The sequence below is a fragment of the Suricata suricatta genome, chromosome 11, assembly GCF_006229205.1.
Source record: "Suricata suricatta isolate VVHF042 chromosome 11, meerkat_22Aug2017_6uvM2_HiC, whole genome shotgun sequence".
Classification (NCBI taxonomy): domain Eukaryota; kingdom Metazoa; phylum Chordata; class Mammalia; order Carnivora; family Herpestidae; genus Suricata; species Suricata suricatta.
Genome location: NC_043710.1, coordinates 42,806,673 through 42,832,956, shown reverse-complemented (window position 1 = coordinate 42,832,956; position 26,284 = coordinate 42,806,673). Strand labels below are relative to the sequence as shown.

The 26,284-nt window shown below is 36.5% G+C and overlaps 1 protein-coding gene across 1 annotated transcript in view; it reads left to right on the top strand.

Annotated features, from left to right (window-relative positions):
* The window catches only part of PDE3B (phosphodiesterase 3B), a 161,063-nt gene that overhangs the window by 101,119 nt on the left and 33,660 nt on the right, over positions 1-26,284 (top strand). Inside the window, exons 4-8 of the mRNA XM_029915561.1 lie at positions 4,866-5,114; positions 7,832-7,974; positions 14,997-15,103; positions 22,756-22,966; positions 23,522-23,598. Coding sequence (XP_029771421.1) covers positions 4,866-5,114; positions 7,832-7,974; positions 14,997-15,103; positions 22,756-22,966; positions 23,522-23,598 — 787 coding nt within the window. The remainder of the gene's footprint in view (positions 1-4,865; positions 5,115-7,831; positions 7,975-14,996; positions 15,104-22,755; positions 22,967-23,521; positions 23,599-26,284) is intronic.

Here is a 26,284-nt window from a genome sequence, read left to right as displayed (position 1 = left end):
GAAAATCTCAACCACCACAAAAGTACAGGCACACCTTTTATTGTGTTGTACTTTATTGTACCTCACAGATACTGATTTTTATAAATTAAATGTTTGTGGCAACCCTGCATCAAGCAAGTTTATCTTTGCCATTTTGACAACAGCATTTATTCACTTCATGTTTTTCTAACACATTTTGGTAGTTAACATATTTCAAACTTTTTCATTATTATACTTTTTATGGTAATCTATGATCAGTCATCTTTGATGTTACTATGGTAATTGTTCTGGGGTGCCATGAGTCATGCTCATGTAAGGTGGTGATCTTAATTGATAAATGTGTGTGTCATAACTGCTCTGCCGACTGACCATTCCCCCATCTCTCTCCTCCTTGGGCCTCCTTACTTCCTGAGATGCAACAATATTGAAATCAGGTCAGTGAATAACCCTGCAGTGCCCTCTAAGTGTTCAGGTGAAAGTGCCACCCGTCTCACTTTAAATCAAAAGCTAGGAGTGATTAAGCTCAGTGAGGAAGGCATATCGAAAGCTGAGATAGGCCAAAAGCTAGACCTCTTGCATCATCCATTCAAGTTGTGAATGCAAAGGAAAAGTTCTTGAAGGAAATTCAAAGTGCTACTTCAGTGAACACGTGAATGATAAGAAAAGTGAAACAGCTTTACTGCCGATATGGAGGAAGTTTTTGTGGTTTGGATAGATCAAGCCAGCCGCAACATTCCCTTCAGCCGATGCCTAATCCAGAGCAGGGCCTCAATTCAATTCTGTGAAGGCTGAGAGAGGGGAGGCCGCTGTGGAAGAAAAGTCTGAAAGTAACAGGTAGGTTCCTGACGTCTAAGGAGGGAAGCCATCTCTATAACAAAAGTTCAAGTGAGTGCTGATGGAGAAGCTCCAGCACATTATCCAGAAGACCTAGCTAAGACAATGATTGAAGGTGGTTACACTAAACAACAGATTTTCTTCTTCTTTTTTTAAATGTTTATTTTTGAGAGAGAGAGAGAGAGAGAGAGAGAGAATTTGAAGCAGACTCCAGGTTCTGAGCCATCAGCACAGAGCCTGATGCGGGGCTGGAACTCCCGGACCGTGAGATTATGACCCGAGCTGAAGTTGGACACTTAACCGACTGAGCCACCCAGGCGCCCCCAAACAACAGATTTCCAATGTAGATGAAACAGCCTTCACCTAGGATTTCCATGGCTGGAGAGAAGTCAATGCCTAGCTTCAAAGCTTCAAAGGACAAGTCCTTTGAAGGACTCTTTCACTGGGGCTAATGCAGCTGGTGACTTGATGTTGAAGCCTGTTGTCATTTATTTTTCTGAAAATCTTAAGGTCCTTAAAAGTTAGGCTAAACCGACACTGTGCTCTGTAAATGGAATGGCAAAACACATATATTTACAACATGGCTTATTGAACATTGTAAGCCCAGTTTTGAGACAAACTACTTAGAGGAGAAGGATTCAGATATTACTGCTCAATGACAATGCACCTGATCATCCAAGAGCTCTGATGGAGATGCGCACCGAGATTAATGTTTTCATGCCTTACACAACATCCATTCTGTAGCCCTTGGAGCAAGGAGTACTTTTGACTTTTCAAGTCTCATTATTTAAAAAAATACATTTTATAAGGCTACAGCTGCCATAGATGGTGATTCCTGTGTTGGATTTGGGAAAAGAAAATTGAAAACCTGGAAAGGATTCACCATTCTAGAAGCCATTAAGAGCATTTGTGAGTCATGGGAAGAGGTCAAATTACCAACATTAACCGGAATTTGGAAGAAGTTTATTCCAACCCACATGGATGACTTTGAGGGGTTCAAGATTTCAGTGGAGGGATGCCTGCATGGCTCAGTCAGTTAAGCGTCTGACTTCGGCTCAGGTCATGATCTCACAGTTTTGTGAGTTTGGTGCTGACAGCTCAGAGCCTAGAGCCTGCTTTAGATTCTGTGTCTCCCTCTCTCTCTCTCTGCTCCTACCCTACTCATGCTCTATTTCTCTCTCAAAAATAAATATTTTTTAAAATAATAAAAAAAAGATTTCAGTGGAGAAAGTAACTACATGTGGTAGAAATAGTAAGAGAAATAAAATTAGAAGTGGAGCCTGAAGATGTGGCTGAATTGCTGTGATCTTATGATAAAATTTGAACAGATGAGGAACTGCTTTTAGGGCTTGAGCTGCAGCTTAGGGCTGAGCAAAAAAAGAGTTTTCTTGAGATGGAATCTACTCCTGGTGAAGATGCTGTGAAGACTTTTGAAATGACAGTAAAGGATTTAGAATATTACATAAACTTGATAAAGCAACAGCAGGTTTTGAGAGGATTGACTCCAAGTTTGAAAGAAGTTCTACTGTAGGTAAAATGCTATCACACAGGGGTGCCTGGGTGGCTCAGTTAGTTAAATGTCCAATTCTTGATTTCTGCTCAGGTCATGATTTTACAGTTTGTGTGAGTGAACCCCACGTCAGGCTCTGTGCTGACAGCATGGAGCCTGCTTAGGATTCTCTCTCCCTGCCCCTCTCCGGGCTTGTTCGTTTCCTGTCTCCCTCCCTCTCTTCCTCCCTCTCTAAATAAACAATTTTTTAAATGCTATCACACAGCATCACATGCTACAGAGAAATCATTTGTGAAAGAGTCAGTTGAATGGAGCAAATTTCATTTATTTAAAGAAATTGCCACAGCCACCCCAACCTTTAACAACTACCACCCTGATTAGTCAGCAGCCATCACTATCAAAGCCAAGACCCTCGGCCAGCAAAACCATTATCTGAAAACTCAGATAATGGCTAGCAGTTTTTAGCAATAAAGTATTTTAAAAGTTTATTTAGAGAAAGAGCATGAGTAGGGGATGGGCTGAGGGAGAGCAAGAATTCCAACCAAGATCCATGCTGTCGTCACAGAGCCCAACATAGGGCTCGGACTCATGGCCTGTGAGACCATGACCTGAGCTGAAATCAAGAGTCAGATGCTTAACCAACCAGGCTACCTAGGCACGTCTCACAATAAAGTATTTTTAAGTTAAGGTATGTATATTTTTTAGACATAATACCTTTGTACACATAATAGACTACAGTACTTTGTAAACAGTTATATGCACTAGGAAACTGGAAAATTCATTTGACTCACTTTATTGTGATATTAGCTCTGTTGCAGTGGTCTGGAGCCAAACCTGCAACATCTCCAAGGTAGACCTGTAGAAGTTATAAAAAAGAAATGGAAACTACAGAATTGAAAAAACAGTGATGGAAACTCAAAACTTGCTGAATGGGTTCAGTAACAGAGTGGAGATGGCAGAGGAGAGAATCTGTGAACTGGAGGATAGAGCAACAGAATTTACCCAATTTGAACAACATAGAGAAAATAGATGGAAACAAAATGAGCAGAGCCTTAGTGACCTAAGGGATAATAACAAAAGATCCAAAATTCATGTCAGCGTGGGGGAGGGTGGGGGGGAGAGAGAGTTTAAAAGATTATTTGAAAAAATAATGGCTGAAAAAATTCCCCAAATTGTGCAACAGAAGTAATCCTACAAGTTTGAGAAGCTGAGTGACTCCCAAATGTGAACACCCCCCCCCACCAATAATTTTACCACAAGCCATGTCATAATGAAACGTTTGAGAAATAAAGATAAAATAATTCAAAAGCAATTGGAAACAAATGATACATGATCTGTACCAGGAACATCCAACTCAGGTATCATCAGATTCTCATTTGGGCATGGGAAAACAGATGCTGTTATATACAATTTGTGGAAGTATAGATTTAACCAAAATATGTGAGAGCAGTTGTATAGTAATGACCAGATTTTAACATGTTCATTTACTTTGGTTCAGCAATTCAAATATATGGGAAGGTAGTTATCAAAAGTATGTTTAATTATCCATAGTGACATATATAGGGAAATAATTATTTATAAAGATTAGAAATAGCTGGGCTATACCCTAATAATAGGGAATGTTTTCAAATAAAAACTAAGACAAAATACTTCACAAGGAAAAATTCCACAAAGAGCAAATATCTTAAATATTTTTCTTTCGTAACATTTCTTAGTTCCAAAATGTATTGAGGATGCTTAAATAAATCATTTCTTGATGCATTCATTAAATGTGTTCAATAATTATGAATTTCCTGCTGGTTAGCTCAGTTGGTTAGAGCGTGGTGCTAATAATTATGAATTTCAGACACAAATGTAAGTTCAAGATAAAAACAAAAGTAATATTAATACACTCTTATTAGTGTGCTCATTTCTATGGGTAATTGAGTTAAACATCCTATGTATGTACTTTCAAAGAGTAAAAATCATACCATATGTATATATCAATCAAGTATTCTAAATTTTAAAAATATCATTTCTATCCATTTTTTAAGGCTACGTCTAAAGTTACCCCTTACATGAAGTTCTTGATAACCAGTTAAAGTTATCACTATCTCCTTTGAACTCTGTTGTCCTTGTATTTTTATTTTATTATTTTGCATACCATTAGTGGTTATACTTATTGCACTTTAAATATACACACTGTACACTGCCATATGTGCTTTGCATGGATTATCCATCTTAATTCGCATGTCTGCCCTTAGTGAGGTAGATGTTATCTCCATTTTACGGTAAAGAGACTAAAAAATATTAAAGAGAAACTAAAAAATGTTAAATAACTTGCCCACAATCATACAGTTAGGATTAAAGTGTTGATTTCAAGCTCCAGTGTCTTTACAACAAACCCTAGTCACTATGCTGGGCTGCCTCTTAAGGGAGTAAGGTAAGTGGAAGAATGCCTGTCTCTGTATGTTGTGTGTGCATATTGATTTAAAGGTTTTTCTTACACATTTAGGTTTTTTGGTAACAAATACATAATCTTACCTTTTTTACTCTTTTCTAGAATTCTGGAGGCGGAAGTGGAGTTGATCTTTCAGTGCTGAATGAGGCTCGCAATATGGTGTCAGACCTTCTGATTGATCCAGCCCTTCCCCCACAAGTCATTTCTTCCCTGCGGAGTATCAGTAGCTTGATGGGTGCTTTCTCAGGCTCCTGTAGGCCAAAGATTAATCCTCTCACACCGTTTCCTGGATTTTACCCCTGCTCCGAAATCGAGGACCTGACTGAGAAAGGAGATCGAAAACCTCATAAGGTTAAGATGCAGTAATCAGCCAGCCCTACCTCCCACATTTAATGATGTTTTCAACTTAAACCTGCTCCTTTGTAGCTTAGATAAAATACAACTTCTTTTTCAAGGATCAGCTTTTTTATATAGTATATTGAGCTGCTTGGGACTTTAGAGGTAGTTATAAATCTCAAGTAATTCTAAATGAATATTAAGCTTTTATTCTAAATTATTCTAACCAGCAGTTATGACTCTATCAGTTACAACTATCATTGTCATTATTGTTTCTTATAAAATAGAAAACACACAAATTTAATTCCAGGCTTACATAACAAACTAATAGTTATATCATGTCATTAATCTATTATATTATTTAGAATCCAGAAATTGTTGTTGAGCTGCAAAGAATTGATCATCATAATACTCATTTTTATGAATTACATAACATTATTTTAAATTGATTTTCACATTTTTTTTGGTCTCTGTTTTTGTTCCCCCTTTACCCACTGGAGATTGCTATAGCCCAACAGACACTGGTTTTTCCATCATTAGATACTGGATTAAATTTTTTTAAATGCATCAAAATAGGATTTTCTTTCAGAAATAATAAGTAATATTCTACATAGGTATAGGTTAGGGGCGCCTGAGCAGCTCAGTAGGTTAAGTGTCCGGCTTCAGCTCAGGTCATGATCTCACGGTTCGTGGGGTAGAGCCCCGGGCTGGGCTCTGTGCTGACAGCTCAGAGCCTGGAGCCTGCTTCAGACTGTGTCTCCCTCCCTCTCTGACCCTACCGGGCTCACATTGTGTCTGTCTGTCTGTTTCTGGCTCTCTCTCAAAAATAAATAAAACATTAAAGAAAAATTAAAAAATAAGTAGGTGTACATTATACTTGTTTAGAGTGTTTTTAATTACTTGACTAATCAATATCTTTGTCAATAGCTAACATTATAAACTTTAGAAATCATTTTAGAGATTTTTCTAGATTATTTTATTCTACAGGTAAAGAAACTAATCAAGAGAAGTTAAAATTCAAATCAGTTAAATTTTCATTGTAATGGTGTATATGGAGCTCAGAAAAAGTTTAATATAGTTTTGGAAGGATTTTGATAATTAATTTTATTGTGTTCTCAGCATTAGTGTTGAAAAATCAACAGGGCAACAGTTTGATTATTACTGATTGCAAATCTAGATCACAGGTGGTTATGTGATGCTTTTGTTTTATTTTTTTAGGTGATGCTTTTATTTTTAAATATATATACAGTAGTACCTGCCTTGATCAGAATCCAATTAAGAATGGTACATAGTTACATGGCATTCTTTTTAGCACTCTACCTATGAGAAATAGGTTAATCACAGCACCAAAAAATGATAGTAATAAATTTAATAAAATAACTCTAATGTATTCTTGAGTTAGTTTTCACTTGATATTTTGCTATTCCTTAAATATTCCATTTACATTTGATGTTTAGAATAGTTATTTTTTCCTTTTTATTGAAGTTTTGTTAAAATAGTGATTCTTGAAAGTTTTTTTTTTTATTGAAGTACAGTTAAAGTAGTGATTCTTAAAAATCGTAATTGGAAAAATCTTATTGATACCAATATTATGTTTGTTACTATGTTTACTATGTTAAAAAAAAAGTGTACTGGTACACTTTAGAAACATTTGAAACAATAATATTAATTAAACAGGATGCCTAAATGCCTCATTTCCTGAACATTCTAGTTAATCAGGCTTATTTTTGGTACTGGAATCTACTGATAGGAGTAAGTTCTGTAAGAACCAGGAAGTAAATCTTTTTCTTTGTGTTCTTTAAACTTCTTACTTGAATTTTCATATCTAATTTGTCTCTGCTTTTGGAAAAGAATAGAAAAGCCTGATACTGTTCTAGAAAAAAACAACAGCATTTATGAAAAAATAATTAGTAAGGAAAGGGAATTGTAAAAGATAATATAAGTGTCTTATATGTGTGTTAAGAACTAAGAAAGACTTTATGGACCTAAGTTATAGCCAGAAAGGATTATGTTACACAAAGAACTTTTTCACTATAAGTCTAATTAACTAGGAACCTTTACAAAATCAACATCCTTAGGAAAACTTTAATATAGAGATATTAACTCTCAGATGGTTTCCGTGTCTGTTAATGGGGGAAATTAAGAAGCGAAACCCATTTTATGTAAATCTCAGTAAAACACCTATTTACAGTGGTAAAAATAGAATACTTTGGTTAATTGAACATTTACATCAATTTAGAATATTTTCAAAAATTAAGGTAAACTATTAATGCTAATAGGTTCTGAATTTAATTAACTGAAAAGATAGTTCTGAATCTTTCAAATTCTGCAGGTTAACCCTATGTACATTAGCATTGTGCTGAGAATATAAAAGGTTTAAGATAGAGGGCTTATGGTGCCTGGTCCTAAGCTTATCCTCTGAAACTGTTTTTCAGGGTAAATCTTTCATACCTACTTTGTAAATTGTCAAGTATTTATTTCTCATGAAACTAGGAGTAAAGTGTACAAAAGAATAAAGATCTAGTAAAATTGTAGGGAGTTAGGAACACTAAATAGAACAATAGTATAGAATGTAAAATTTGGAGCAAATTTGACATATCTTCAGGATAAAATGTTCTGTGTCTCCTTTACATGCTAAAAAGGTACTTTGCATTGATATTTTTACGTGTCATCTTTAATAACACAGCATATCTAGGGGTGAGACTTCTAACCACTGTTAACTTGTTCCGCAGGGACTAAACAGTAGGACTAGTTTACCGACTCCCCCGCTGAGGAGGAGTTCCGGAACTGCAAGTCTGCCACCTGTCCAACAGTTGTCTTCACGGTGGGAGCGCAGTAATGGCAAAAGGCCACACCAAGAATTTGGCATTTCAAGGTAAAATCCCCAGTCTTTTAAAGAAATTTGAGTCAAATACATCCACTTGGTCTCTGTTGAATGAAGTTTGAAATAACTAAGGCAGAAAGGAACAGTTGAAGTTTTTAAAATGTAGGACAGCATAGGTAGTAACAAGTCATAATAGAGAAACTGATTCTTAAAAAAGTTAACAGGTCTTCTCTGAAAAGTTAAGTACGTTGCGTACAAAGCATGCGGGGGTCTTCAGAACATGAATCAGGGTGGCAGTTTAAGGAAAGCTGGGTCAGTTTAGGACAGGGTAGTGGGAAACCTTTTAAATCGGTATCTGTGGCTGTGACAGGAGCAATCACACAGGTCTAGTGCATGGTATCCAAAGGTAGGTCAACAGAGTTACTGACTTGTTAAAGGAAGAGCACATTTCTAGGACTCATCTCAGATGTTAGATACAAGGTAGCAAAACTCTTCCAAACCCTGCTCCTGCTGGAGGACTAAGACTACTATTATATTTTGTACTCCCTTGAGGATTTACTTGGAACAAAACAGTGCTAATCCTACACTTGAAAGGCATCAGTAACTGTAGCTCAAGGAAGCTGGGAAAATGCAGGATCTGAAATTGTCTGCATATGAATATACCCATCTACCCTCATAACAAAGGATTCAATACTTCGTCTTTTGAAACATTGTGATCTCCTGTGTGTTATGAAGTTCTATGTAGTCAGTGATCTAACTATGTTATCAAAATTGGAATTAGTTAACAAAATTGGAATTAGTTAATGAAAGTGGAGTACTAACCACTGTGAGTATTGAGCATATATTGTACTTTGTTTAGCTTGAGCTATAGAGTTACACATTTGAAACAGCAGATGGCAGGATTGGATCATACCAATTTATCTGTTAAAAGTTGTATTAACTTTTATATAGGAAATGTGGTCAGATATTTAAAATTTTCCAGATTCTTGCATGATTTATTAATATGAATTTTCTATAATGTATTCAAGTAAATGAGCTCCTTTTTTATAAAAGAAAAATGGAATGAAATGATACACAAAACAGGAATGGGTTGAATTACAGAGTATAATGAATGAAAAGGAGCTTTGGTTCAAAACTTGCTCAGAGCCTAAACCTAACAGTCTTGTTTTCTTATTTTGTTTCTTGGCTTTTTTTTTTTTTTTTTAATGGAAGCAGGATATGGGGAAGTCAGTAATATTAGGAACTGAAAATACAACATATTTCTTAACCACAGGGAACATCATATTGAGAATATTATTTGGTTTAAAACAGAATGATGAAAATGATTGCTTTTTAATCATTCAAAATCACACTGATATAATAGTAGTACATTTGCAATTAAAGAAACATTTGATCCAGTGAATTAAAGTCACTTTTATCCTGTTGACTTAAGATGATTGATATTAAAATAGAAACATGGTCCAGAGAAAATTAATTCTGAGAAATATTCATTAAAAATGTAAATGTGTGCAGATTCAGTGTAATTACTTAACTCTCATTCAAACAAAGCCATGTGCCTCATGAAAGATTTAGAAACTTGGAGAATAAAGTAGTTGGTAGTAATATGTATGGCAACCATATTAGTCTGCTTAGCTATATATCTTTCATGTATGGTAATGTTTTGTTCAGGAATCTTGAGGCTTTAGAAGCTCAAACCGAATAGACATGTGAATCCAGAATTGCAGGTATCCATTTTGACTTTGTTGGAATACTCTAGAACTGAGATCACATGACCTACATTTCTTTTTAAAGATTTTTTTTTTTAGTTTATTTACTTATTTTGAGAGAGAGAGAGGTGTGAATGGAGAAGAGGCAGAAAGAGGGGGAGGGAGAGAATCTTAACCAGGCTCTGTGCTGTGAGCGCAGAGCCCAATGTAGGCTCCATCTCACAAACCATGAGATCATAACGTGAGCCGAAATCAAGAGTCAGACACTAAACCAGCTGAGCCACCCAGGTGCCCCACATGTCCTACATTTTTGAAATTTGATTTGAACACAGCTTTGGATTTTGATGATAGCTTCTTGGACTGTGATTTTAAATGACTCTGTGCTTTCAACAGGATTCCAATATTGAACATCTCATTCCCTAAAGCTGTGACCAAAACCAAAATTCTGATCTCTCCAGTTAACTTTTTTCATGTTACTATTTTTCTGCCCTCATGTCTGGATACAATACGGCTACCCTCTCATTTAGTGGTTGCTTTAAAAAATGGATTTAGCTAGGACACTTGGTGTTATCCTTGCATCCTGTTACCTTATCCTATAGATGATACCCGTTGTCAGGTCTGTCTCTGCATCTCATTTCCTCTGTGTTCTCTCCTCCCCTTATCACTTTAACTACACGGTTTCATGCTTTCATTATTCCTTATGCGGGCTACTGAACTATCCTCCTAATCGGCCTTTCTGTTTCTAATATCCTTCACTGCCTGCTCCATCTCCTACCCTTCCACTACAAATCTTCCTTAACACCTTGATTATAGTTTTTCTATTGGCTTTTTGGACCCTTTACTGATGCCTGTAGAATAGTGTCCAAATCCCTAGCCTGGGACTTGAAACCCTGTTGTTCCCTCCTGACAGAGCTGCACCCTTACTTGGAAAAATTAAACAAACTGAAAGTTAGGAGCAGTCTTACAAAGAATGTGATTGGAAAAATGACTTGGAATGCTCTTTAGGTGAAAACAATAGGCATTTGACTCCTGTTAGACTCTTCTTGAACTTGTCGGATCATTTCTTTTTTTTAGTCTAACTCATTTGAAAATTGAGCTGAATTACAGTTTTCAGCCCACCTTGTTTGAATACAGAGTAACACAGGGTTTAATTTTGCTTCTCCTCATGCTTTGTCTGGAGAAAAGAGTGAAGTATTGTAAACTTTACAATAACTGTGATAAACGGAACCCAGGGGAAGAAAACCATGAGGAAGAAGGGTTAGTTGTATTTGAACAGCCATGCGAGTTTCTCACTGTTCATCTCCTAAAGGACTTCAGATTTTAAGAGGGCCATTCTTTTACTAAACCAAAATACATCAGTATTTATCAGAAACTCTAGTCAAGCTGAACTATTTGCTATTCCCTCTGTTTGTCTGCTTCTATTGTGTACCCCCCCCCCCCCGCCCCCCAGTTCTCTCTACCTTGAACAGGTCTTCTCGGCCTCATGCCTGCATAACGTTCAAGATTGGGCTCAGGTGTCACTTGTTAAGAACGTCACCCTGATACTCTCCTTCCTCGATTTCCAAGGAGAAGTAATCTTTCACCTTTGCATCTCCTTAGCACCTTTTCTTTTGCCTTTCATGGCACTTTCACTTTCTACTGTGTGTTAGTCATGACTGCTCTTCTGAGGCGTGTGATGAGTTTGGGACTGCAGTGAGATGGATGGATCTTGAAGATCAAAGCTGCCTAGCCAGCACCCTGCAGGAGTACGGAGTCCGTGTTACATTATGACAGTTGATAGTGCCTTCTGCTTAAGTTTCAGACCTAGGATGAAGGTTCGCTGGTCAGGAAGTTCCAGGAAACATTGAATAATGCTCTTTGGGTTAGCTGATAATTGGATTATGCATCTCTGAGTTCCAGCATTAGTAGCTCTGGTTAAAAAAAATGGCTAAACTTGTATCTGTGGACTGATTCCTAGGACCCAGCCTTCCCTGTGGACACACATATGTGGAGAGCACACATTCAGAGTTCACAGCTCTCTTTCCTTTTTTTTTAAGTTTGTTTATATTTGAGCACATATGAGCAAAGAAGGGACAGAGAGAGAGGGAGAGCGAGAATCCCAAACAGGCTACACACTCTCAATGCACAGCCCAACGTGGGGCTCCATCTCACAAACCATGAGATCATGACCTGAGCTGAAATCAAGAGTCAGATGCTTAACTGAGCCATTAGGTGCCCCACAGCTCCCTTCCTTTCAACAGACCTTCCCCTGGGGAAAAATAGGCAAGTCATGTCCCAAAACTCCATGGGCTATCAACTATAGTTACTCTACACTAAAGAGACTTGGCTTTACCGTAATCCCCTATTCATCATTTGTCTCCATAGCTTCTCTGTAATTAAGTCTAATAACTTGTTAGGAGCTGTATTTCCTAAATAATGTACTAGGGAACCAGCTTCTCAATTCTGTGTCTCATAATTTATTAGAGATTCGTACCAATGCCTGGACCCTGTTTGAACTGCAGAGATTCCAAAAGGCTAATAGTCTCCCGTCAGTTTAAGAGAATAGCTCCAAATCTAGACATCATACAGCCAACAAGTTTATATAGTTGCTGCTGCTCCTGCTGCTGCTTCTTCTTTCTCTCTCTCTCTCTCTCTCTCTCTCTCTCACACACACACACACAGACACACACACACATACACATGATGATATAAACCTTACCAAGATAATTGCTGTGGGTTATCTAAAAATCAATTCTTAACATATGACTTAACTCTGTGACCATAACATTTGGCATTCTTTTGTAATGATTGCCAAGTCTGACTTTAATCACCCTCCTACCAACTATTAATTATCTTTGGGACTCCTATCATTCTTTTCCTCTGCTTTCTTCAGTATTGTTTTAAGTAATCTCATTGGAGTGTTTATTTATCTGGTTTGAGCCCAGGAATTAATGAGATGATTTTGAAACTAGCTGAAAACCTTTAATTTGATCTGTACCTCTCAATTCTGAACAGCTAACTGAACATATGGAATACTTCAATTATTAGAACACCCTGGATCAAGGTACAAAACTATGGAACAGTTCAGTGGGTCTGTTTTTAAAAAGAGAAAGTCCTGTCTTTGTTTTGAATATTAACCGGGAAGTGAACTTCAATAGAGCACACAAATTTTTGTTTGAATTTGCCCCACGTGGTATTATTACTGTGGCTTCCCAGTCTCTCCCACTCCACACATAAGTAAGGAGTACTCAGAGACATAGAATGATTGAGCGTTAGCAGGGACATGAGTTTATTGGGTGGTATTATTTGAATATTGTTTCTTTTTGTGACATCATCAACAAATTATTATTATTACTGGCTTGAGAACAAAATATGATAGAATGCAAAAGCTAGATGTTAATTTAAAACTCCTTACCTCTAAAACTATAATTTTACAGATGGAGAAACACACCAATATAGAATCAGAATTATTTTATGGAAGGTGTGGGAAGATCTTTTAAAAATCGGTAGATGGATACCTGTGTGGCGCAGTCATTTGAATGTCACACTCTTGGTTTTGGCTCAGGTCATGATCTCATGGTTTGTGAGTTCGAGCCCTGCACTGGGCTTTGTGCTGAGGACGTGGAGCCTACTTAGCATTCTTTGTCTCCCTCTCTCGCTGCCTCTCACTGGCTCCCATGTGTGCTCTTTTATCTCTCTCAAAAATAAAATAAATAAACTTTTTTTTTTAAATAGGAAGAAAGTAAATGCTTTCTCCATTTAGAGTCAAAGAAATTGGAGGTTGAATTTTAGCTCTGCCACTGTGAATTTTAGCTGTATGAATTGGGGGACATTACTTAGCCTCTTGAAGCCTTAGTTTCCTTGTCTGTTATACAGGAGACTAAAAAAGATAAAGTATGTAAATGACATAAAACAATGAGTGGTACATAATAAATACTCAGAATAGTACTTTTGTTATAATTTTTGTTAATGTCAATGAAGTGTTAATGAAATAGTTCTAACTGGTTTTATATACCTTCTGTTTCTGTAATACAGACTTTTTTTCTCCCATGGGGATATAGAAGAAATTAGATTTTAGAAAAAGGTCCAAGGAGAGGCTCAAAGCAGGAGTTAATAAAAGAAAAAGAGTCCATCTACTCAAAACTGGGGAGTGAAAATGGCCTATTCTCTAAAAAATTGAGACTGAGAACCTAAAGAAAATCGTTCATTTATTCCACAAATACCTGTTGAACACCTTTATCAGGCACTGTGGTATATCCACTCTCAATGTAGAGTTATGTCTTTATAGCTTCTAAAAAGAATCACAAATTAATGAGGGAAAAGAAACCTTAAGCAGTGAAATGATAATACATTATGGATGGATGTAATAGAGACATGAGCCAAAACCTTTTAAGTCACAGGAGAAATAGGCCTTCTTGGAGTAATGGCGTGTGGAAGTGCAGGAGTGACAAAGCAGTTGGAGAAGGGCTTATTGAGAACTTAGACTGTACTAAAAAATTCTGAGTGAAAAGTAGAGAATCTAGATTTGTCCTTGAGCCTATGGCCAAGTACCCACATCTGGAGTTGACTAATGAAAGAAAATAGTGAATATTGAAGAAAAAGAAGGTAAAATTTATGGTGTACTTGCTACATGCTTGGCACTGGGAAGCTTTCAAATACATTTTGTTTTAAATTGCATTTTATATATCACATTGCTGTCTTGTGTGATTGCCTACGTATATTTAATTTCTTCATAAGAGCCCTAAAACCTATAATAAATATTTCAGTTATAGGAAATGACTGAGTAAGTGGGTAATCAATATCTGTGAAGAGACAGAACAGAGAAGAGTTCTGCATATATGAGCCAGTGATTATCAGTGAGGTCTGTGGACCAAGCAATGTCGACATCACCATGAACTTATTAGAAATGCAGGTTACTGGCCCTACCCCAGACCTACTGAATCAGAAATCCTGGAGGTAGAATTAGCCGTCTTGTTCTAAGAGGTCCTTCAGATGATATTGATCAACCTGCCTTATCTAGGCCTGTCTTATACTAGGGTTTAGCAAACCACAGCTTGTGGACCTAATGTGATCCATAACCTGTTTTTGCAAATTAAATTATATTGATGCACAGTCATGTTTATTTTTATCTGCAGCTGCTTTTATGCTACAATGGCAGAGTTGAGTAGTTGTAATGGAGACCTTGTGACCTGTGAAGCTAAAAGTATTTATGACTTGGTCCTTTACAGAAAACATTTGCTGGCTCCTGCTTCAGGCCTTTAAGCAACTAGATAGGTGTTTAAACTCTGTATAAGCAGGTATTTCCTAGTTGAACTGAAGACCATGAATAAAAATAGAGGAAATTTCCCATGGCTTTAAAATTCTTAATCTGTTATCTTTCCCTTTTAGTCAAGGATCCTATCTAAATGGGCCTTTTAGTTCAAATCTACTGACAATCCCGAAGCAAAGGTCATCTTCCGTATCCCTAACTCACCATATAGGTCTAAGAAGAGCTGGTAAGAAATCATTCTTTATGATTTAAATGTGGGAGGTCTCAAAGTATATGGTAGTACAGAATTTTCTCATTATATATTTAGAGCCATTTTGAATGCCATTTTATATGTTGTAAATTAACATGAGTAAGCAATTTGGATTGGCCATTTGCTCATTCATTCATAAACACTTTTTAAACATCCACTATATACCAGGCACTTTGTAGGCACTAGGAATTCAGGGATAAAATATAAAACTACCTAAACTAATCTGAATAGTTGCAGATCCAGAGTCACACCGAAAGACCAAGACCTGATCACAGGATTATAGAACATTTCTCCTCTCACACCTTAGCACCATTATTAAAGACCTATTTACAGCTGCTGCTTTTACCTGGTATGTTGTATCTGGCTATCAAGAAAAATTGAAAGGCATACGAAAAGGTAAAAAACACAATTTGGAGAGACAGAGAAATTTATCAGAATTAGATATGGATGTTGGAATTATCAGACTGGGAATTTAAAACAACTATGACTAACATGCTAAGCGCTCTAATGGTTTAAGTAGACAACATGCAGGGATGGATGGGCAGTGTAAGCAGAGAGGTGGAAGTCCTAAAATAATAAAAATAAATGCTACCAATAAAAACCACTGTAACAGAAATGAAGAGTGCCATTGAGGGGCTCATCAGTAGCCTGGAGGCCACTGAGGAGAGAACCTCTTGAGCTTGAGCATAGGCCAGCAGAAATCTTCAAAACTGAAAAAACAAAGAGAACAAAGACTGAAAAACAGAACCGAATACCCAAGGACCATGGTACAAATACAAAAGGAATACCAGAAAGAGAAGAAAGAGAGAAGGAACAGAAGAAATATTTGAAACAATAATGACCGAGAATCGTCTCAAATTAGTATCAGACACCAAACTATAGATCCAGGAAGCTCCAAGACCGCCTAACAGGATAAATATCAAAAGAACAATACCTATGCATATTGTTTTCAAATTATAAAAATTTAAAGATGAAATCATTAAAGAAGCCAGAAGGAAAAAAACAACTTACATATATAAAAGAACAAAAATAATAATTACCGGAAACTTCTCAGAAACCTTCAAAGTATTGCAAGGAAAAGAACAAAACAAAAGAATGCCAACCTAGAATTTTATACCCTTTGAAATCATTCTCCAAAAGTGAAGGAGAATAAAGACTTTTGAGGGAACTTGGTTCCATTAGACCTGACATACAAGAAACGTTTAAAAAAAAAAAAGGTCTTTAAAGAGAAAGAAAAGTAGTGTAGGTCAGAAACCCATATCTACATAAAGAAAGAGCACTGAACAGGGCGTAAGTGAAGGTAAAATTAAAAGCTTTTATTTTTCGTTTTATTTGATCTGATAGTCATTTAGAATAATGATAGCATCAATGTATTCAATTATATGTGCATATATATATTTTATGTATGTGTATATATGCATATATATAAATGAATGACAGCAGTGACACAAGGGACAGAGGAATTGGGATTATTTTATTATCATAAGGTACTCATTGTTATAAGGTATCTGTAAAGTGGTGTAATGTTATTTGGAAGGGAACTTAGATTAGATGTAAATGTATATTGCAAACACACATACATACAATGGAATATTAGTCGGCAATAAAAAAAGAATGAAATCTTGCCATTTGTAACAACATGGATGGAAGTATGGGATATTATGCTAAGCAAACAAGTCAGAGAAAGACAAATATATGATTTCATTCATATGAAGAATTTAAGATACAAAATAGATGGAACATAAGGGAAGGGAAACGAATATAAAAACAAGGAGGGGTACAAAACTTAAGAGACTCTTAAATACAGATAACAAACTGAGGATTGCTGGAGGGGTCCTGGGTGGGGGCGCGGGCTAAATGGGTAGGGGGCATCGGGGAGGACACTTGCTGGGGTGAGCGCTGGGTGTTATATGTAGGGGATGAATCACTGGAATCTACCCCTGAGAACGTTGTTGCACTATCTGCTAACTAACTTGGATGTAAATTAAAAATAACAACAATAATCACTTCCTTGTTGCATGCATAATATATGAAGGATTCAAATGTATGATAACAGTGTCATATAAGGGTGAGAGAAGGGTAAATGGATTTGTAATGTACTAGCAATGATTGAAAAGTAGTAAAAAGTTTTGAGAGAAACGTACTTCAAAGATGCACGTTATAATATCCAGAGAGACAATTAAAAGAATTAAAAGGTATAAGTAAAAAGCACTCATAGGAGGTAACACTGGCATGATTGCTTAAAAAAAAAAAAAACAAACTCGAGTGCTCGCTTCGGCAGCACATATACTAAAATTTAAAAAATGCGAATAACCCAAAAGAACCCAAGAAAAGAGAAAAAGAAAGAAGGAACTAAAAAAGAAATAGCAAGATAGTGGATTAAAACACATATATTACACTGAATATACATTTTGTGGGGGAGGATGGAGGGACCTGCCAGAGTTGTTAAATGTATTCTTTAAATGTTCAGTTTTCAACAGTAAGTGAAAGTATAATCCAGTTAAAAGACAAAGATTGTTGGACAGTTAACAACACAAGACTCAAGCATGCTCTTTACAAGACACACACTCTTAATATAGGGACATGAGTGCTTCTGATCTCATAGCAATAATATACATGAACAAAAAAGTGACAGAACTAAAGGGCGAGATAGACAAATTTACATTTCTATTTGGAGATTTTAACTCATTATTCTCATTAACTAGTAGATTAAGAAGACCAAAATGTTAGTATAGATATATGAAAGATTAGAACAATATGAGTTAACTGACCTGACTGTAAAACAGTACATTCAGCCAGGATGAATATTTTTTCAAAGAACACACATAAGATTGATGACAGTGGACCATCTGCTGGACTATGAAACACGTCTCAGTGAGTCTCAAAGTATTAATATCACATACAGAGACTGATTCAGGAATGTCAGAGAATATCTCTGTAAACCGACTCTCCTGCTAAAACAACAAAAATAGGGGCAAGAAAAGTGAAACGCAGGTACCTGGGTGGCTCTGTCATTTAAGCATACAACTTCGGCTCAGGTCATGGTCTCATGGTTCTTGAGTCTGAGCCCCTCATTGGGCTCCGTGCTGTTGGCGCAGAGCCCCCTTTGGATCCTCTGTTCCCCTCTTGCTCTGCATCTACCCCACCTGCACTCTCTGTCTCTCAAAAATGAATAAACATTAAAAAAAAATGAAACAGCCATTTCAGAACTCTGGCAATTAACACAAGCCTGAGGAAAAACTGGAAGTCCTCTGTACAAGACAGACTATTGAACCTTGGTAAGAACATGGTTTCTGTGGCATTTTATTTGGGGGCTGTCCCTTCCCAGCTTTCTCCTTCAGTGGCACTATTGCTATTACAGCCATCAGAGAGATCTGAGGACAGTAAATACTTTGTCCAAACTTAAAGACTCCTTGGAAAATCTCTGTTCCCAAAGTGTTATGGGTATTTGAATTAACTTGGAGCTCAGCTCTCTAAAAAACAAACCCTATGCCAGCCAACATTGTGACCACCTAAGGCTGTGATTTCAGTTGTGGCAAATGAGCTGCCTGAGAATTTAAAAGGAAATCCCGATACCACTAGGCTCTCACAAGTGACATGTGGAATCCAAGGTGGTTTTGTAACCTGAAGTTTGAAGGTGTATCTTTTCAAATGATCCCTCCTACAGATGACATATAGGCAAAATATTTATTTTATTTATTTTTATTTTTTTAAATTTCTTTTAAATAGTTTATTTTCAAATTGGTTTCCCAAAAACATTTAAAGAAATGCTCTGATGCATCATTGACTGACCTCAATATTATACTGACCCATTGGTGACTTACAGGAAGTCAAGCTTAAAATATAATCAAGAACTTAAAGGGGAAAAAAAAATCAGCAAAGAACTCAATGGCTACACACCTCAGAGAAAACAGAATTTGCATAATTAGTTTAGGAAAGTTGTTCAACAATCAGAAACCAAAAAACCCAACATAAATTAACAACATAACAAATCTTGGGACTGGGAGGGAGCTGATATAAGAATTATTAAAATATATTATCTAAAGAAATGAATTTTTGCCATGCATACAAGGCAAAACAGCCAACAGAAAATTTCCCTGACAGGGCTTGGAGTTTGGACTTAACAGACTATGACAATAATCTCTTATTATAAATACATTTAAAGTACTAGCAGAAACCATATCAAGAGTATTTGAGTATGACAACAGTATCTCAACAAAGGGAAAATATAAAGAACTAGAGATTGTAAAATAAAAATATAAAATGATTTTAATAGTTATAATTGCCACTTCTCAATCAAACTGAAATAAAGAAAATAATTCTATGTACAGTTATCATTAAAAAGAATAAAATACAATAAATTTAACAAAAGAGTGTAAGACCTGTACACTGAAAACTATAAAACACTGTTGAAAGAAATTAAAGTCTAAATACAAAAATACCCTGTGTTCATGGATCAGAAAACGTAATAATGTTAAGATGGCAATTCTCTCCAAATTGTTCTAGATTTCATGCCATCAAGATCTGAGCTAGTTTCTTTGCAGAAATTGACAAGCTGATCATAAAATTCATATGGGAATTCAAGGGACACAGAATAGCTAAAATAATTTTTAATATAAAAGAAGAAATTGGAGGACTCACACTGTCAAATTTTGAAACTTTCTACCAAGCTGTAGTAATCAAGACTGGCATTGGCATAAGGATATTCTAACTCAGTAGGATAGAATTGAGAGTTTAGAAAGAAATCCTTACATGGTCAACTGATTTTCAATGAGGGTGCCAAGGTGATTCAATGGGGAAGAAATTGTGTTTTTAGCAAATCCTGGATATACACAGGAACAAGAAAATTTAGAGTTCTACCTTTTGTCATACCCAAAAATTAACACAAAATGCATCATAGATTCAACTGTAGGCGTGAAAGCCTAAAACTAGTGGAAGTAAACAAAATTTTGTGACTTTGGGTGTTGAATACAGCATTCTAAGGTATGACACCAAAAGCACAGTTGATGAATGAAAAAACCTGATAATTAGAATTCATCAAAATTGAAAACATTTGTACAGAGACCTAATGAAAGTGAAAAGACACAGGATGGGTGAAAATATTTGCAAATCATATATTTGATACTTGTCTTTTATCCAGAATAGACAAAGATGTCTGTAACTCAATAATAAAAAGATAAGTGACCTTATTTTAAAATGGGCAAAAAAATCTGAATAGATGTTTCTCCAGAGGAGATATATCTAGACCACAAGAAGAGATATTCAATATTAATCATTAGGGAAAGTGCAAATCAAAATCAGAATGACCTGTGACTCCATACCCACTGTGATGTCTGTAATTACAAACACAGACAAGAACAAGTGGTAAAAATGTTCAGAAATGGAAACTCTGATACACTGATGGGAAAGTGAAATGCTACAGCCACTTTGGAAGACAATTTGGCCATTCAGTTATTTAATAGAGAAATAAAATTGTTTTATATTCATGCATACAGTTTTATATGACATTGAAGATCAAAGAACCACAATCACCTGCAACTGCCTGGAAATATTATTTTAAAATGTAAGCAAGGCATAGAGGTATTTATATTTGTTGTCTAATTTGGTTTACAAAGTTAAAAAGAGGGCAAAACTAATCCACATTGTTACAAATGCGTACATACATGGTATAAATATAAAGAAAGGGAAGAAACACAATACCAGCAAAGTCAAAATAATGATTTCCTTTAAAGAGAGGCAGGGGAGTTCGAAGACAGGGTGTCTGATCTCTGGTCATGTTTTACATCTTAGCTTGAGTGATAAGCTTTCCCGTTTTAATTTTTCTATATGTGTGTTCTATTTCACAATAAAAAGTTTAAATTAAAAATCTGTATTGTAGAAAGCATTTTTAAGGGTTTCTGGGTTTGTCTATTATATCCAATTTCTACCCTAAGATTATGTACCCTTTAGTTTTCTTAGCCCACTTGTCAGGATTTTTGGACACTCCGTAGTACAATTAGAGAAAAGAAGGCTAAAAATTGGAACCTCTTTTTCCAGCTAGTAACTAATGATTATGACAGGCAAGACACATCTTGTCCTCAGTGTCCTTTTCTGAGACATTAAATTGACCAGATTAAAAAGCAAAATCCCATTCAGCCCTAACATTGTAAGAAATTATAGGAGCCTCTAAAGAAATGAGTCTGATGGGGCAGGAGTGGCAGCCCTAGAAAGAGAGTCTGATCTCACAGTGTTAACTGTGTTAACTAAATCAATTTTCTTTTTGATTTTTTTGGAGTCCCCACCGCCACCAATGTGTGAAGATGAAAATACTACTTAACTCATAAGGTTATTAAGGTTAAATAACACATTGTATTAGGGTTCTCCAGAGAAACAGAACTAACGGGATATGTGTGTATGTATTGAGAGAGAGAGATGGGTTTATTTTAAGGAATTGGCTTGCAAGACAGTAAGGGGTGGCAGGTTTGAGATTTACAGGACAGGCTGTCCAGCTAGAAATTCTGGCAGGAGTTGATACTGCAGTCCTGAATCCGAAGGCAGTCTTGAGGCAAAATTCCTTCCTCTATGGAGGACATCAGTCTTTTCTTTTAAGGCCTTCAACCAATTGGTTGAAGCCCACACACATTAGGGAGGGTGATCTGCTTTACTCTGTCTACTGATTTAAATGTTAGTCACCTCTGAAGAATACTTTCACAGCGACAACTAGCTTGGCGCTTGACCACACAGTTGGACACCATTGCCAAGCCAAGCTGACACATAAAATTAGCCATCACACACATCTGCAAGTGTTTATACCGCTGTTGCCAAAACTGTCATAGGTTGTGAATAACTGTTACGTGCTTTGATCTCTGATTCACACTTTACTTCGATCTTTATTTCCAAATAAAGTTTTAAATCTCCCTTACCTCTCTCCAGATAAACCCATTTCACCTTAGTTCAGGACACTCAGTGAAGGTTTTTGGAGCAGATCAGTAGCAGTAGAGATGAATTTCTGACATTCTCTTTTTTTCTTCTTATTTTAGCACTTAGCACTTGTTTGTATTCTCCACTAGTCTCTAGGTATGTAGAATTGCAGGGATGGTAACTTCTCCGTTGTGAAATCCAACACCTCTTCCACCATATAGTAGGCTCTCAAATATTTGTCGAATGAATGAGCTGGAAAGATTTGGACATATTTTTAAAAGAGATCTGCAGTTGTGTATATATATAATTTTCTCAATGCTCAACTTGTGTAATGCTGTTAAGAACTTTGATTCTTCAGTAAAAGTTGGTAACCATGCTGATATGTGGATAACCCAGCTGGTGGGGATTCAAAATGTAAAAGATAAACACCAATGTGAATTAGGGAAATCTGTACACATACTGTGTACATCTTAGTTACACGCTCAATATCTGTGCCATCCTGCCACAAGGTGTTTATTTCACACTCATTCATGATGGCAAACATGGTCTATATTCTGCTTAAATGCCTAGAATGTCTTGAAGATAGCTCCATGTGAAAATCCGGTTTATTGTTTAATTGTAAATACTTTGCTTTCTTTAAAGAAAGAAAATGCTCTTTATGCGTAGTCGGGAAACACAAACACATATATACATATTTATTGATCTCTTTCTTCTCTTGAATTTTCAAGGTGCTTTACCCAGCCTGAGTCCTGTGAATTCTCCCGGCCATGGACCTGTCTCTGCTGGCTCTCCAGTTAATCGGTCACCTATAGAATTTCCTGACACTTCCAGTTTTTTTACTAAGCCAAATGTTACTTTACACAGATCTCTGGGTAATGCACCAAATTCACCAGATTTTTATCAGCATCTTAGAAATTCTGATAGCAGTTTATGTAACTGGTAAGTTTCCTAATTGTTTATTATTTCTGTTTCAAAATATAGGTTATTTTAACAAAGTAGCACTAGTTTTCTAGTTTTATGTTATAACTAGTTGATGAATTAAGACAGCATCTTCTTTATCAGGTAGTTTTTCTTTTTGATAAACTTTTTCTCACTTTAGTGCTATTATTCATTTTCCAATTAAGTGATTTCTATCTAAAGTGCTAGATTAGTAGTATTCTATCCATCTCAAGATACCAGTAAATTATGAGAATTATTTTAGTATATACTACCTTAGTACCTAGTTCATGTGGTGTTTGTTTTCATTTCCGCTCTGTTTTTCTCAGTGATAAGTGTTTACCTCAGACCTCAGTGGTGACTTTCAAAATATATTAGTTTCTTCAGGGACAGAAAATGATTTCCAGGATAAAGCCTATCAAGTTTATTGAGAGATTGGACTTGTATGATATTTTGCAGTGGGTTCTTGGTTAAAAGCTAAGCAGATTTTAAAATTATATTTAGGTAAAAAGTTTTGCCTCATTTATAAATGTATATTTATCTATTTTATTCTTTAAGCTGTGGACATCAAATATTGAAATATGCTTCAGCATCCGAATCTGAGTCTGGTATAGACAGCTACAGTGGAAAGTCAGGTGAGATTGCAAAGGTCCTGTATGTCTGAATTTCAGAACAGTTTCTTACATTGTTTTAGAAATGAATAAATGAGTGAGTTTAACTTCAGTTTATCCATCTTTAAAATGAAGAGTGTAACATTTTTATCTACTTAGAAGATAAGTAGAGGAGTTACTATGAAGACATTATAAATAACAGATGGTAAAAGTGTTTTGGAGACTAAACTGTGCTGGGTATGTGCCTGGCTCAGTCAGAAGGGCATGCGACTCTTGGTCTCAGGGTTTTTGAGTTTGAGCCCCACATTGAGTGTAGAGATTACTTAAAATCTTTAAAAAAAAAAAAAAAAGACTGAAATGTGCTGTGCAAATGAATGTAGTGTTTTCAGTTTATGGCTAGGGTTCATAAATAATGAAATTAATTATGTTAATGTTGAATTCTAAACCCAAAAGAGTTTGTATACATTTTTTTATGGCATAGAGAAGAGTTGTTTTAAAATTTAGTGTGTTTTATCATTCTGAAACATGTTATATCCTCCAATAAGAAATACTGTTGGTGATAAAATTATGGTGGTTTTATAACTTTAACATATTGATGACTTGGGGCTCCTGGGTGGCTCAGTCAGTTGAGTGTCCAATGTCGGCTCAGGTCATGATCTCACGGTTTGTGAGTTCAAGCCCCACATCAGGCTCCATGCTGACAACTAGGAGCCTGGAACCTGCTTCAGATTCTGTGTCTTCCTCTCTCTCTGCCCCTTCCCTGCTCATTGCTCTGTCTCTTCTCTCTCTCAAAAATAATTTAAAAAAATATTGATGACTCAAGCATACAGTAATAGTTAACTGGGTAATTCAGACCATCATTTTTCCTGAAAGTAGCTAGAAAAGCTGGACAAATTATTAACAACAAAAATGTGCTTAAAGCCATTGAAAACTAACAAGCCCCTCAGAATTACCAGTACAAGACCTAGAGGAGGATAGAAACTCACAATGTGAGTCTGGAGTTTTGGACTATGAGAAGGGTGTTTGCTCTTTCCAGAGGAGCCAGTGACAAGTAGAATGAGCAGTTCTTTTGGTGCCTCCATGGGACCAGAGAGCCAGATATTGGAGGTGGAGGCTTATCATGGTAGGGATAACTTAGAAAACTCTGGGGCGCCTGGGTGGCTCAGTCGGTTAAGCCTCCGACTTCAGCTCAGGTCAGATCTCGCGCTCGTGGGTTCGAGCCCCGCGTCAGGCTCTGTGCTGACAGCTAGCTCAGAGCCTGGAGCCTGCTTCCAGTTCTGTGTCTCCTTCTCTCTCTGCCCCTCCCCCTCTATGCTCTGTCTCTCTCTGTATCAAAAATAAATTAAAACATTAAAAAAAATTAAAAAAAAATAAAAGAAAACTCTGCAGCACTGCATCCTAAGAATAAAAGTAAATCAGCAATAGGCCCCCTCAGGGATTACAGGCTCATACTGATCCTCTTCTATACTTTAAACTACACCCTTTTAAAGTGTACAGTCTAGGGTCTCCTGGGTGGCCCAGTTGGTTAAGTGTCTGACTTTGGTTGAGGTCATAATCTCGCGGTTTGTGTATTCGAGCCCTGTGCCAGGGTCTGTGCTGACTGCTCTGAACCTGGAGCCTGCCTCAGATTCTATGTCTTCCTCTCTTTCTGCCCCTTGCTGCTTGTATGTGTGCCCGCCCGCCCTCCCTCTCTCTCTCTCTCTCTCTCTCTCTCTCTCTCTCTCTCTCAAATATAAATAACAAAAAACTAAAGTGTATAATTTAGTAATTTTTGGTTCTTAGATTGTTTAACACACACACACACACAGGAACAATCCTTCACAAACTCTTCCAAAAAGTAGAATAGGAGGGAAAACTTCCCAACTCATTCTGTAGGTCTAGTATTATCCTGATGTCATAACCAGACAAAGGCATCACACACAAAAAACTCTTAACAAAATAATTGCAAAGTGAATCCAGCAACTATGAGATGGTTACACTATGACCAACTGGTATTTATCCCAGGAATGCAAGAGTTGAAAATCAGTGTAATATATATAGCACATTAATAGAATATAGGGGGAGAAAAACACATGATAAATCAAATATGTGCAGAAAATGTGATAAAGTCTAACACTCTTTCATGATAAAAACACTCAAACTAGTTACAGCAGGGAAGTTCTTCAACCTGATAAAGGGCATCTTTGAAAAACACACCTAAACATTATCCTTAATGGAAAAAACTGATGTTTTCTCTCTAAGATCAAGAGTAAGTGTTTTGCTTTCAGCGTTTCTATTCAACATGGTACAATGGTTCTAGCCAGGAAAATTGAAAGGAAAAGAAATAAGGGCGTCCTGAATAGAAATAAAGAAATAGAACTGTCTCACAGATCATATAATCTTTTATAGCAAATCCCAAAGATACACACATACACACAAACCAATAAATCAGTTTAGCAGAGATAAGATACATTATCAGTGATGTACAAAATTGTATTTCTGGGGGCACCTGTGTGGCTCAGTCAATTGAATGTCCGACTTTAGCTCAGGTCATGATCTCGCAGTTTGTGGGTTCGAGCCCTGCGTCGGGCTCTGTGCTGACAGCTCAGAGCCTGGAGCCTGCTTCAGATTCTGTGTGTGTCTCTCTCTCTGCCCCTCCCCTGTTCATTCTCTCTCTCAAAATAAAGACATAAAAAAAATTTTTTTTAATGAAATTAGGAAAACATTTCCA